At 46.1% G+C, this 15,325-nt stretch overlaps 1 protein-coding gene across 2 annotated transcripts in view; it reads right to left on the bottom strand.

Annotated features, from left to right (window-relative positions):
• The window catches only part of CLYBL (citramalyl-CoA lyase), a 278,492-nt gene extending 267,609 nt beyond the window's left edge, over window positions 1–10,883 (bottom strand). For both annotated transcript variants that reach the window (XM_050765996.1, XM_050765997.1), the window contains exon 1: window positions 10,809–10,883. In XM_050765996.1, the coding sequence (XP_050621953.1) occupies window positions 10,809–10,870 (62 nt within the window). In that variant the 5' untranslated portion in view covers window positions 10,871–10,883. The remainder of the gene's footprint in view (window positions 1–10,808) is intronic.
• Between the last annotated feature and the right edge of the window lie 4,442 nt (window positions 10,884–15,325).

Raw genomic sequence — 15,325 nt, 5'->3', positions numbered from 1 at the left:
TACTTTCTAGGGAAACTTTCATTCCCTTGTTATTATTATTATTATTGAGACAGAGTCTCGCTCTGTCACCCAGGCTGGAGTGCAGTGGTGTGATCTTGGCTCACTGCAACCTTTGCCTCCTGGGTTCAAGCAATTCTCCTGCCTCAGCCTCCTGAGCAGCTGGGACTGCAAGCATGCACAACCACACCACGCTAATTTTTGTATTTTTAGTAGAGATGGGGTTTCACCATGCTGGCCAGGCTGGTCTTGAACTTCTGACCTCAAGCGATCTGTCTACCTTGGTCTCTCAAAAGTGCTGGAATTACAGGTGTGAGCCACCAATGCCCGGGCCATTCCTTTATTATTAAATAGAGCACTTCTGCCAATCTCAAAGACCTAACTAAGAGAAAGATGTTAACATGTGGTGTAGTTCAAAAGAGGTTCATGGCCATGTACAGAAACACCCATGGGCGGGTCAAGTGTGACAGCCAAGGCTGTCGTGGTAGCCAACAGGCCTTTTTAGGTCTGGTGCTGCCAGTCAGGTGACCTGCGTGACAGTCTGTGCCTACTTCAGTGTGCATGGGTCTCCTAATGCAAGGAAATGGGACAGATGAGCCTCCAAGAGGCATACACCATCCAGGGATGTATCGACACACCCTTGTGGAGGGTGATTTGTCAGCAAGCATCAAAAGGCTTCAAATGTCTGTACTCAGCAAGTTCACATATAGAAATTTACCTCCAAATACTTAAGTAAGGGTATCCACAGAGATTTGGGGATAGGAACATTTTTCTCTGCATTTCCCAAGAAAACCTGGAAACAGACTTAATGAACAACTGTGGTTATACACATACAAATATATACGTGCTAGAGTCATGTGGGACAACAGTGAACATCATCACCACTCCTAAATTAGGTTAACATCCTTAAATGTAAACAAAACGTAAAAACAGCTGGGTGTGGTAGCACATGCCTACAGTCCCAGCTACTAGACAGACTGAGGAAGAAGGGCTACTGGCGCCCAGGATGTTAAGGCTGCAGTGAGCTATAATAACACCTGTAAATAGCCACTGCATTCCAGTCTGGGCAACATAGCTGCACCAGTCTTTAAAAAAAAAAAGCCAGCACGGTGGTTCACACCTATAATCCCAGCACTTTGGGAGACTGAGGCAGGCAGATCACGAGGTCACTAGTTCAAGACCAGCCTGACCAACATGGTGAAACCCCATCTCTACTAAAAATAAGAAAAATAAAAAAATTAGCTGTGCATGGTGGTGTCCGCCTGTAATTCCAGCTACTTAGGAGGCTGAGGCAGGAGGAGCACTTGAACCCAGGAGGCAGAGGTTGCAGTGAGCTGAAACTGTGCCATTGCACTCCAGCCTGAGCAACAGAGCGAGACTCCGTTTCAAAATAAACAACAACAAAAAATCAAAGCAGCAAAATTAACAGCTATTCTAAACCTGGTTTATGGTGGAGAGGATGGGGTGAGAAAGGAAGGAAGTAAGGAAAGAAGGAGGGAATGAATCTCAAGTCTGCATCATTCAGGTGCGTTATTTAATTGATAAGCTATAACACATTCAAGTAGCAACATGAAATAAATTAAACCTGTTTGAATTACAGTGGATTTAAATTCATACCCAAGTGACCTATATGAAAACACAAATATTATTTCCTTGATATCTTCCTTATTGTCTAATAAAATTCTAAACCTCACAGGATCACGAGCAATGTGTGGAATTAATGAGCAATGTGTAACAGCAGAACACAGCTCCAGCTGCACTCAGGGTAGGAAAAAATGTTGTTTTTATAATTAACAACTTTTTATATGTTAAAAAAGTTAATTAAACCTCCCCAAGGAGCCCAGCTTGCTTTTCCCAGCCTTCTTAGAAACCTGCATTCCTAAAATTTCAGCCACGAGCACCTATGGGCTTCCTCACAGGGAATCACACATAAAATGGCAACTCCTACAGAGTGGCCACCACCACATTTAGTTAGGAAACTGTGTGACCGAAGGCTGTTTTCAGAAAGTATATCAGTCAGACTGTGGCTGTTCCGAAGCTATCACTGGAGACTGCTGAGGCTGACTGGTGTCAGCTGCCCTGAGGGCACTCCCTATGGATATGGGTCATGTCTTGGGACAGGCTCACTCAGCCATGTGTGTCCTCACCTTTGAGGCTTCAGGTATGCCTCCTGAGAACGTGCCACCTGCAGATACCCTGTTATTAGCAACTGACTACCATGAAGTATTTCTAGACGAACGAAGCACTCGTGTCACGCAAACATTCTGCGGAATTCGGGCACTAAGGAGAGCTCCTTGCAAGGACAGAGTCTTCACAGCAGCCACAGTTACTCAGTCGAGTCGGGTCAAGCATGTGGCATGAAACTGTCCTCAACTTCCCTCTGGATCCATGGGACAGAGAGAGGGAGGGAGTGATCTCTGCAGTAAAGAGTTGATCTTCAGGTCCCAGTCTCCCCCTGACTCCTTGGCCTCTCCCACAGAAAGCATGTGGGTGACCCAGTTTCCTCTAGATGGCCCTGGTTCACGGTAAAACTCTACCACAGGATAACAGTATGTAGAAGCATGAGCGCCACACAGCTGCAACAGAGCCAGAGGCCAAGGTGAGTCCGTTCAGTAGGCACAGCACAGCTGAATTGTTGGCAGAGTCCCTCGCAGCTACACCTGCCCTGGCAGGTGCAGCACCCAATTCGGGCCCAGCCACCACAGCCAGTTCTTGCTCACCAGTTTGGCTGCTGCCCACTGGATTTTGCTCAGGGAAATCTGATTTCCCACCAATTCCACTGTCCAGTCCAGGCATGTCCCTATCCCTAGGCTACTCCCGGTCTGCACACTGCATACAACTGCCTTCCTGGTGTTGCCTGCTCCCTCCAGGTCTCCTTTTTCTCTTCAGCCCCACTCTTGGCAGCGGCCGTTCTTTCTCCATCAAAGCATTCTGAACACTCTCTCTCCATTCTAGAATGGAGGCCATTCCAGAAGACTGTTGCTCCAGTTCTTGAACCTGAGGTCTACCATCTTAGACCACTGGTCTTTTTATTCTTTCTCCCAGCTTCTGTCAATTCCCTTTCTTCTGGGCTCTGTATCCTGCCCTGCACTCATCCCCTCCAACTCCATCCTCCTCCGTGTTCCTAATAAGTACCCGTCTTCATCCACAGCCCTTTACTTCTCTACCTCTGTGGTGAATGGCCATCCTGGTTTGCTGGGATCTAAGGGGTTTCTGGGAACATAGGACATTCCATGCTAAAACCAGGACAGTCCCAGGTGACCGAGAGGATTGGTTCCTTTACCTCCCAGGGCCATTTAAAATGACCTTCTGCTTCACAATCCAAAATATCATTTTTGTTTACACATCCCCTTTCTCACCATGCATTTGGGCAACTGAAGTCAACTTCTAATGATACCAATAAACATTTTAAAATATCTAACACTTCACATTGGCCTTTTAATGCCAGTTCAAGTAGCAAAGAATACACATTCATCCTGACTCTGAGTTAGTTCTTTGCAATGTGATTATTTTTCCATTTCTCCGTCATGTTTACCCTGCCTCCTTTTCAGTCAGGTTTCTCCCCTTTCTCGCTCACTGCTTCCATTCTTCTCTGCCTTTCTCTCCCCATCGCTCCCTCTTCTCCCACCTCCGTCCTCCCTTTGGGTCCCTTCCCTTCCTTTTTCCCTTAGTGGCCTCACAGCAGTACAGAGGGACAATAGTGGTTGTCACGGTAACCTCAGGAGGCTTCAAAGATGAAGCCAACCCTACAAAAGGCCTATTGGGACCCTGACAGGTAACCCCATCCAGGCCCCTCAGCCACTTTCCATGGCCCCTGTTTCCTCACACACTGTCCCCTTCCTGTTGACCCAGAGTCTCAGGTACTTAGCTTGCAGTTGTCGCCGCTCTAAATTGTCTTCAATTTTTTTTTTTTTTTTTTTTAATCAGATTCCTCTCCACCATGGCACTGCAAAATGTGAAGTATCTTCCTGGCACATTCCTTGGCTGCTACCACTGAACACATACAGCCAGGGAGCCCTTTTTCTTTTGGAGTCTTACTACTGAATACTTTAGAAAACAGAGGATCAACATAAGACATTAAAAGAGATGATAGGTACCAGAAATCTTGCAAAATTTGCTAGAGGGAATTAAAACACTCCTTAGAGGAAATTTTATTATTATTATTATTATTACTATTTTTAATAGAGCCTTTCTCTGTCACCCAGGCTGGACTGCAGCAGTATGATCACAGCTCACTGGAACCCCAAATCCCCAGGCTCAAGGAATCCTCCCACCTCAGTATCCCAAGTGGCTAGGATCACAGGCACAAGCCACCACATCCAGCTAATTTTTAAAAAATTTTTGTGGAGACAGCATCTATGTTGCCCAAGCTGGACTTGAACTCCTGGCCAAAAGTGATCCTTCTACCTCAGCCTCCCAAAGTGCTGGGATCGTAGACATGAGCCACCAAGCATGGCTGAAAAGTAATTACTGAGTGCTTATATTTAGAAAGTAGACCCCGGATGGGTGCAGTGGTTCACATCTGTAATCCCAGCACTTTCGGAGGCCGAGGTAGGTGGACTGCTTGAATCCAGGAGTTTGAGACCAGCCCGGGCAACGTGGGGAAACTTCATCTCTCCAAAAACACAAAAATTAGCCAGACATGGTGGCTAATGCCTGTAGTCTCAGCTACTTGGGAGGCTGAGGCAGGAGGATTGTTTCAGCCTAGAATATGGAGGTTGCAGTGAGCCAAGATTGCATCATTGCACTCCAGCCTGGGTGACAGAGCGAGACCTTGTCTCAAAAAAAAAGTAGAAAGGTCTAAAATTAATAATTTAAATTTCCACCTTAAAAAACTAAAGGGCAAATTAAACCCAAAGTAAGCTGAACGTAGGAAATAATAAAGATGAGACTGAAATCAATGAAATAGAAAACAGAAAAAAAAAATAGAAAAAAATCGATAAAATCAAAAGATGGTTCTTTAAGAAAAGCAATACAGGCCGGGCGCGGTGGCTCAAGCCTGTAATCCCAGTACTTTGGGAGGCCGAGGCGGGTGGATCACGAAGTCAGGAGATCGAGACCATTCTGGCTAACATGGTGAAACCCCGTCTCTACTAAAAATACAAAAAAAAAAAAAACTAGCCGGGCGTGGTGGCGGGCGCCTGTAGTCCCAGCTACTCGGAGGCTGAGGCAGGAGAATGGCGTAAACCCGGGAGGCGGAGCTTCCAGTGAGCCGAGATCGGGCCACTGCACTCCACCCTGGGTGACACAGCGAGACTCCGTCTCAAAAAAAAAAAAAAAAAAAAAAAAAAAAAAAAAAAAAGAAAAGCAATACAACTCGAGCCAGACTGATGAAATAAAAAACAGAGAAAAAAGAATTACAAATATCAGGGATGAAAGAGGACACATCACTACAGATGACACGAACAGTAAGGAGATGACAGACTAGAGGCAGGGGTAAGAATTAATTGCAAATGGACTCCAGAGAATTTGGGGGGGTGATAGAAATTTGGATGGGGGCCTAAAACTGGATTGTAGTGATGGGCCTATAAACTTATTAGAAATTACTTAATCATACACTAACAAAGGGTGAATTGTGTGGTACATACCTTTGTAGGGATGTAAGAAAAAGGATAAGGACTCAGCATGAACAACTCTAGGCACGTGAATGTGACAACTTAGATGAAATGTACATAGTCCTTCAAAGATACAAACTACCAAAGCTTACTCAAGAAGAACTAGATAATCTGAATAGCAATATGTCTATTAAATAAACTAAATTTGTAGTTTAACACTTTTTCCACAAAGAAAACTGCAGGTGCAAACATATACAGGCAAAATCTTACCAAATTTACACAAACTGTTCCAGGAAATAGAAGCGGGAACTCTCCAACACATCCTGGGACCGTCACCATCCTAACACCAAACCCAGACCAAGGCAATATCAGAAAACTATAGGCTAATATTCCTTATGAACATAGATACAAATAATGTTAACAAAATTTTAGCAAATGCAATCCAAACAATACATCACGATCACTGGGGTTTATTCCAGGAATGCAATGGTCAGCTTAACGTTTAAAAAGTCAATCACTGTAATTCACCAAATTAACGCACTGAAGAAGAAAAGCCTTATGATCAACACAACAGATGCAAAAAAAAAAAAATTATAAATTCAAATCCATTCTTGATCAAAACTCCATGCAGGCTGACTTCAGCAAAAACTACAGAAAAAGGACCTCTGAAAATCCCATCCTCCATAAAATCAATGAGAATATTGGCAAAAATGGTCAGAATCAACTTTTTCAGAATTCTAGAAATTAAAGACTTGCAGCAATATAGGGATCATTTATTCAAGAAAAATAGATAAATCTCAGGAAGAACAGCAATTGTCGTGGGGGTTTAGTTTACACTATCCGTTTTCCCCAGTTCTATGGTAGACTTAAAAATCAACAGCCCCCATCACAGTGAAAACCAGCAGCACGGCAGCCATTAGAAGGGGGAAAGCCCCATTTCTGGAAAATGTCACTATTTGACCTGTCTTGTGATTCCTTGACAGACCCTACTTGCAAAACTGTCTTTATTTGACCTGACTCAGAGCTTGCACAGTAGGAACAGTATTTTCCCGGAGGGCATTTGTCCAAACAATCAGAAGTACTTATTTAACATCACAGCTACTTGAGATGGAAGGTAACAGGGCAAACCACCAGCTAACCAAAACACTTAAAAGCTAAAAATGGAAAACGCGATATCCATATAGAACTCTGAAAAGTTGTGACAGGTTCCTGAGACTCTAGGAGGCCACACACACGTGCAAGGCTGTATACCTGCTAAGGAAAGACCTTAAGAGATCATGTCTAGCTAACCTTCAATCTCTGTGTAAGAAGGAAGTGGAAGCAGGGGCAGAGTAGCAAACTGTGGCTGAATGTTGAAGACATGTCCTGACACACACAGAGTCCCTCAGCAAAGACTAGGAGACTTACTGCTTCCAGGAATTTAAGGAAATCTTTGTCTAATTGTTAGACTACTAAGCTAACCAAGCAGAGACCGCAGTGGTCACACATGACAAAGAACACAATGCAGAATTAGTTTATTAAAGTCACTAAGCAAACAACAACAAAAAACCATGGGAAAAGGGAGAAATCTGATTTCCAGAGTTGCCCCATTATATTACTTAAAATGTCCAGTTTTCAAAAGAAATATACAAGACATGCAAAGAAACAAGAAAGTACGACCCATACGCAGAGGAAGAAAGTAGCCAGTACAAACTGTTCCTGAGGAAGTCCAGATGCTGGACTTACTAGTTAAATCATCTATTTAAAGTATGTTCAGAAAACTAAAGGAAACTATGCATAAAGAACTGAAGGAGGCCAGGTGCAGTCGTTCATGCCTAGAATCTCACTGCTTTGGAGGCCAAGGCAAGAGAATCATTTGAACCCAGGAGTTCAAGACCACCCTGGGCAACACTGCAAGACTCTGTCTCTTCAAAAAATTTAAAAATTAGCTGGGCATAGTGGTGTGTGCCTGTAGTCCCAGCTACTGGGGAGGCTGAGGCAGGAGGATCACTTGAGCCCAGAAGCTGCAGGCTGCAGTGAGCTATGATCGCACTACTGTACTCCAGCCTGGAGACTCTGTCTCTAAGAGAAAGAAAGAAAAAAGAGAACTAAAGGAAAGTATGAGAATGATGTTTCAGTACACAGAGAATATCAATGAAGAGAGAAAGTACAGAAAAGGGCCAGGCATAGTGGCTCATGCCTGTAATCCCAATACTATGAGCGACAGAGGCAGGCAGATTGCTTGAGCCCAGTTCGAGACCACCCTGAGCAACATGGCGAAACCCTGTCTCTACAAAAAAACATAAACAATTAGCCAGGTGCATGGGTGCACACCTGTAGTCCCAGCTATGTGGGAGGCTGAGGTGGGAGGATGGCTTGAGCCCAGGAGGCAGAGGTTGTAGTGAGCCGAGACAGCACCACTGCACTCCAGCCTTGGTGACAGAATCAGACTCAGTCTCCAAAAAGAAAGAAGTTCTGGATTAAAATGAAAATGATTTGAGCTGGACAAGGGAGGAATCAGCAAACCTAAAGACAGGTTGGCTGGGCGCAGTGGCTCACACCTGTAATCCCAGCACTTTGGGAGGCCAAGGCAGGCGGATCACGAGGTCAGAAGATCAAGACCATCCTGGCCAACATGGTGAAACCCCATCTCTACTAAAAATACAAAAATTGCTGGGCGTGGTGGCACGTGCCTGTAATCCCAGCTACTCGGGAGGCCGGAGCAGGAGAATCGCTTGAACCAGGGAGTCAGAGGTTGCAGTGAGCCAAGATGGCGCCACTGAACTCCAGCCTGGTGACAGACTGAGACTCCATCTCAAAAAAAAAAAAAAAAAAAAAAAAAAAAAAAAAAACCTGGTCAATTGACATTGTCCAGCCTGAGGAACTGAAAGAAAACTGAACAGTCTCAAAGACCTATAGGGTTCTATCAACTACACCAACATACACGCAATGGGAGCCTCAGAAAGAGAAGAGAGGGATAAGAAAGCAGACTTTTTTGAGAGAACAATAGCCAAAAACTTCCCAAATTTGATGTATACACATCCAAGAAGCTCAACAAACTCCCAAGAGGATAAACTCAAACAGATTCACACACACCACAATAAAACCACTAAAAGACCAAGACAAAGAGAAAATCTTGCAAGGAAAAAAAAGAGAGATTCATCACTTACATAGAACCCTAATAAGATTAAAGTCTGAATTCTCATTAGAATACTGGAGGCAAGAAGACAGTGAGATAATACACTTTAAAATGCTCAAAAGAAAAAAAAATGCCAATCAAGAATCCTATATCCAGCAGGTAGACATGTCGAGAACGGAGCCAGTGTGCTAAGGCGGGTGAAGAGCACTGTGAATTAACCCCCAGTGCTGGCGTGGGGACTGTGCTTGCTCACCGGACCCGCTACTGAACAGTCCACAGAGGCTGGCCCCCTCAAAAGGAGCCAGAAAAGGACCCTTCTGGACCAGCCTGGATACACTGCCTGAGCTGCTCCTCTGGGGCCAGAGGTGACTCCCACAGCCAGGGCCCTGTGCCAGAGGCAGTGGAGGAAATGGAAAAGTGGGATGCATACGATTAGGTGGGTCCTCCCATAGGTGGGTGACTAAAGAGGCACAATGCAAGAAGACGTAAGAAGTTCAGACTTGGCCGGGCACGGTGGCTCACGCCTGTAATCCCAACCTCTGGGAGGCCGAGGCGGGCGGATCACCTGAGGTCAGGAGCCCGAGACCAGCCTGGCCAACATGGTGAAACCTCGTCTCTACTAAAAATACAAAAATTAGCCAGGCGTGGTGGCGGACGCCCTATAATTCCAGCTACTCGGGAGGCTGCGGCAGGAGAATCGCTTGAATCCGGGAGGCGGAGGTTGCAGTCAGCTGAGATGGCACCATCGCACTCCAGCCTGGGCGACAAAAGCTAAACTCCGTCTCAAAAAAAAAAAAAAAAAAGAAGAAGAAGAAGAAGAAGTTCCAGACCACCAGGCTGGCTGTAGTGGCTCACGCCTGTAATCCCAGTCTTTGGGAGGCTGAGCGGGGTGGATCCTTTGAGGTCAGGAGTTCGAGAATAGCCTAGTCACCATGGCCCCTGTCTCTACTAAAAATACAAAAATTAGCCGGGGGTGGTGGTGCACACCTGTAATGCCAGCCACTCAGGAGGCTGAGGCATGAGAATCGTGGAGGTGGAGGTTGCAGTAAGCCGAGATTGCACCACTGCACTACAGCCTAGGTGACACAGCGAGACTCTGTCTCAAAATATAAAAATAAAAATGAAAGAAAGAAGAAAGAAAGAAAAGAAAGAAAGAAAGAAAAGTTTCAGACCAGGCGCCATAGACTCAGTGTTTGAACCAAACTCTCATTACTGGTCATAGAGCTTTGACAATCCTTAACCTTTCTGACCCTGTTTTTCATCTTTATAAACATGACACCCAACTTCTTCACATGCTGGTCAAGGGAAACAAATGAGACCATGTATGTGCACGTACCTAGGCGATGGGCAAGTGCTAGACCAGCGGTTCTCAGAGTGTGGTCCAAAGACGCCTAAGGGGATCCCTGAGACCCGCTGAGAGTGTCTGCTTGGTCCTCCCTTTCCCAACTAATATCTGCATCTGCAGGAGCCCAGCATTTCTTTCAAATACTTCCTCCAAAACAGCTGATATGAGACTCCAGCTGTCCTTTATTAAACCAAAGAAATTTTCAAAAATATAAAAACCATGAGCCAATCTTCTCACTTTTGAGAATATTTTCATTAAAGTGTTATTTGTATTAAAAGTTAATGGGTTTGTTATTAAGTGAATATTTTTTAAATTTCTGGTTTAATTCCTCATACCACAAAAATCAATAGATATAAGCAAAAGCTTTCGGGGTCCTCAAATTATTTTTAGACGTGTAAACAAACGGGTCCTGAGACCAAACCGTTTGGGAACCGCTGTGTTAAACGAACCGCAGGTGTTCTTCACCAGGCGAGCCGCCTCTCAGAGATAAAGATTGGCGCGTTCACGTTTGCCATTTGTGGCAGGCAGACAGTTTTGTTCCTTGGGGCTGAGTCCAGGTAACTCGACTATATGTACCCATTTTCCGGGTGCAACAAGGGCCCACCCACAGGGAGGCGCGGGCGGCAGCGACCTTGGACCAGGTCGAGCCAGCGCGAGGGAGGCGCATGGTGCTCCCGTCCGGCTGGGTTCCCATGAGGGATTGGGGAAGCCGCGCCCGGCCCGCGGGGTTGCAACGGGAGCCGACCCGCTGCAAGCCGGGCCGGGAAGGCGGGGAATGGGAACCTGCACTCACAGCCTCAGCAGCGCCGCCGCCGCCGCTCCGCGCGCCGCCCTCCGCAGTAGACGTAGCGCCATCTTCCCGAAGCGCGCGCCCCGCCCTTTGCCTTTAGCCACGCCCACCCCACTTTCCACTCCCCCACGGCTACATCCCCGTCCCAGTCCCCGCCTCGCTCTGTCTTCGCCCCGCCCCGCCCCCCCCCCCCCCCCCCCCCCGCACCCCCCGCACCCCCCCGCCCCCGCCGCCCCCGCCGCCCCCCCCCCCCCCCCCGCCCCCCCTCGCCGCCAGCCACGTTCTCCTTCCTCCCAGCACCCGCTCCGCCCCGCGGCCAGTCCCGAGGTCACCTGCCCCTCCCGGCCAGGGCTCAGGCCCTTCGTCCCCGCTGTCATGGGGGACAGAGCAGAGGATCTGAATGGATGGCTCCTCTTTGAGGGGCGTCTCTGTTGACCGAATCCAACTCTCCCTGAGCTTCTGAGTTTTTGAGGCAACTGTTGACAGACTGCGTTTTCCCAGCCAGAAGAGCCAACATTTCTAGGGATTTCTTTGCAGTTTTTGTTGTTAAAATACCGCCTAACACTTTGTGAGCCCCACCACGTTCATATCTTGGTTAGCAATTAATCTAGAGTGGTCAAAGAGAATACAGGAAGGTTGCATCCTGGAACACACATGCTTGCAATAGGTCAGAGCAGCTGTTGGCACTCTCTCGGCAGGGAAACTGGCAGCAGCTCTTTATTCTGCCCCCTGCAGTCGTTCTGCAGCGGTGAGAACGCCGAGGCGTTAAAACAGGCTGGGACCTGCACCTGCCTCTTCTTTCACCTTCCCCGATCCAGCCGGCCTCCACCTGCAGGTCATCACCTGCCCGAGTCCGTGTTACCCCTTAACCATGTCTTTTCCTTCGCACTCAGCATGTTTCTTTTTCAGCTGTGACTCCGTTCCATTCATGCTCTAAACTTACACCTGAAACCGTTTCTAAGAACCTTCCAGTGGAAACTGACTTGTGCTCTTGGATGCAAAAAGTGGCCGTTTCAACAAACAAAAGCCTGTTCAGCCAGAGTGGGTTCCAAGATTTGGAAAAGTCCAGGTGCCTGGGAACATGGATGCTAAACTTCTGCTGAGCCTAAGAATTATTGTTATATTCGATACCAACAGGAGAGACTGCTCAACCCCCACGCCTGCTCCACCTCAGGCCTCTCCTGTCTACTTAAATTTGGTAATTTTCTTGTCACCACCTTAGTCCCAGCCAGTGCCCAGCCCAGCCATACTGAAGACTGAGGCAAAGGCAATTTCAGTAACACCAATCCTGTCTTTAATTAAAATTTTGATATTTTGTTCATAATGGGATTTTTCCATTATCTTGGTTTTTAGTTTAGAATATTACTTTTTTTTTTTTTTTTTTTTTTTTTTTTTTGAGACGGAGTCTTGCTCTGTCGCCCAGGCTGGAGCGCAGTGGCACGATCTCGGCTCACACACTGTAACCTCCACTTCCTAGGTTCAAGCAATTCTCATCCCTCAGCCTCCCGAGTAGCTGGGACTGCAGGCAAATGCCAACATGCCCAGCTAATTGTTTTGTATTTTTAGTAGAGATAGGGTTTCACCATGTTGGCCAGGCTGGTCTCAAACTCATGGCCTCAAGTGATCCATCCACCTCAGCCTCCCAAAGTGCTGGGCTTACAGGCATGAGCTACCACGCCAGGCCAATATTACTTATCTTAATTACTGAGACTTCTCCTTAAATTTTGCCTCCCAGGCTGGTGCTGCACTCGCCTCACTCAAGTCTGCTTCTAGCCATCATCATCCTTTACCTGGATTATTTCAAAGCCTCCTTGCTCCCATTCTTCTCTCCTACAATCACCCCTTTGCCATACAACCCAGCTGACCTTTTAAAAGCATAGCACAGCTCCTAGTTCCAAAGTTGACTTGCTGTGTGACTTTGGTCAAGTTTCTGAAGCTCTCTGTTTCCTCATCTATAGAATGGGGGTATAAATACCTCATCACCTCATACGGTTGTTGTCATGATAGACTGAGTTTACACATACATAGAAAGAGAGTGCACACTTAAAATCTAAACAAGTTCTCAGTAGTGTTAACTATTCCTCATTATTATTGTTATTGCATCACTTCCCTTCTTAAAACCCTTTGGTGGCTTTAGAATAAAATCTGAATTCTTCTCCATGACGCTTAAAGCCTCACATGGTCTGGCCCCTGCCAGCCTCTCCAATTTATCTCCAGCCCCACTCATCTTCTGTCTGTGTTTTCTAAGTCCACGAGGCTCTCTCCCACCGTGGGGCCTTCACACATGCTGTTCCTCATCCCCAGAATGCTCATGGCTACACCTGCTCATCCTCCAGGACCTTCAGCCTACGTGCCACCTCTTCACAGGGGCCTGTGCTAATAACCTAAAGATCCCCCATGGCTGTCACAGTGCCTGGTCATCTCCACCACAATATCGATATATGAGTTTGTGAATTTATTAGGTTGGTGCAAAAATAATTGTGGTTTTTGCCACTCAAAGTAATGGAAAGAACAATTTCACCTTCTATGTATTGAATACCTGCCAGGTATGAGTCACTGAGCTAGGTGCTGGGAGCACAGCAGTGACAAGACGTACAAGGTCTCTGCTCTCAAAAAACTTACAGAATTGAAAGTAATGGCAAAAACCACAATTACTTTTGCAACAACCTGATACTTCTTTATTGTGTCTTTCCCCAGCAGTTCTCAGAGGGTGGGTTGGGATGGGATGACTAACCATCTATCAGGTGGGGTTTGGGATGCGGTGTTGTCATTTAGGGGGCAGGGCTAGTGATGTGCTGGGCAGCCCCCTTGGGAGAAAGGCTGTTGTTGTCTTAATTTAGAAACACCTTCCGTAGGATGAGACCATAACTTCTTTGAGAGCATGGACCTTATATTTCTTGTCGCTGCTGTACCCCCAGCACCTGCTCAGTGACACATACCTGGCAGGTATTCAATACATATAAGATGGTGGCTCATGCCTGTAATCCCAGCACTTTTGGAGGCAAGGCGGGCAGATCACCTGAGGTTAGGAGTTCAAGACCAGCCTGGCCAACATGGTGAAACCCTGTCTCTATTAAAAATATAAAAATTAGCTGGGTGTGGTGGCGGGCACCTGTATTCCCAGCTACTCAGGAGGCTGAGGCATGAGAATTGCTTGAACCTGGGAGGCAGAGGTTGCAGTGAGCTGAGATCGCACCACTGCACTCCAGCCTGGGTGACAGAGCGAGACTCCATCTCAAAAAAACAAAACAAAACAAAACAACACAAAAATATATATATATATGATGAAAATGTTCTACCAGCCTCATTACAGTTGAAAATTGCTATGTAACTAGTTATCCTTATTTAAAAGGCCTCGGATCTAAAGTAGGTCTTGCTATGACTTATTTGCTAATTGGTTCAATTTCAGATTCTGCTGGAAGGAACTGTAGCTGTGCCCATTCTCACTAACAATGGTATGGGGTTATTGAGTTTCTTCAAAAGATTACTGACTCATGCGTTTTGCTAATCTGTAGGTAGGTTAATGACTGTTTCCTAATGCTAGTACATGTTAAAATAAAGCTTTATTAACTTTACATAGCATGTGGGTGTCTGGAGGACACATGTATTCGTCCGTTTCCACACTGCTATAAAGAACTGACTAAGACTGGGTAATTTAAAAAGGAAAGAGCTTTAATTGACTCACAGTTCAGCATAGCTGGGGAAGCCACAGGAAACTTACGATCATGGTGGAAGGTGAAGGGGACGCAAGGCACCTTCTTCTCAAGGTGGCAGGAAGGAGAATGAACACAGGAGGAACTACCAAACTTACTGAGTGAGTTCTCCGATCTCGTGAGAACTCACTCACTATCACAAGAACAGCATGGGGAAAGCTGCCCCCATGACTCAGTGACCTCCACCTCGTCTCTCCCTTGACACGTGGGGATTTGGGGGATTATGGGGATTACATTTCAAGATGAGATTTTGGATGGGGATACAGCCAAACCATATCAACATATTTCCAAATATAATAGAGAAAGGGATCCAGAATTCCCTCTTCAGGGCAGTCAAATCCGTCTTTACTCACAGCCTCCAAAACTGAAAAGAAAAGAAAAGTACCAATTTTCCAAGTGCATTAAGAGAGCATATGAAATTTAGTAGGGTGAATAATTTCGAGATTCACTATCCTGTTGAGTTGAGCAGTCTGGAGGAATAGGCACTTGGCAGAGACGTGGGAAAGAAGGATGGGGCGGGAGCATACTAGGGATAGGGAGCAGCCCCTTATGCTCTAGAGGTTTGATGTTTCTAGCCCACCCATTCTAGGTTTATGGGCAAGGCCCCTGTAATAAAATACAAACAAACAAAAGAAAAACATGAATGTATTTAATGTAAATTTTACGTGACATGGAAGCCTTCTTATGAAAATGAAGACCCAAAGAAAAAGTGAAACGCATACTTTTTCATGCTTAGGTTTAATGAAGAATGGACAGTTGTGGGGAAATGTGATTGGAGGGCAAAAGAATCTGATCTAATGGTGATAA

Source organism: Macaca thibetana, chromosome 17 (genome assembly GCF_024542745.1).
Source record: "Macaca thibetana thibetana isolate TM-01 chromosome 17, ASM2454274v1, whole genome shotgun sequence".
NCBI lineage: Eukaryota > Metazoa > Chordata > Mammalia > Primates > Cercopithecidae > Macaca > Macaca thibetana.
The sequence above is the reverse complement of the archived record's forward strand: the minus strand, read 5'-3'. Positions and strand labels throughout refer to the sequence as shown.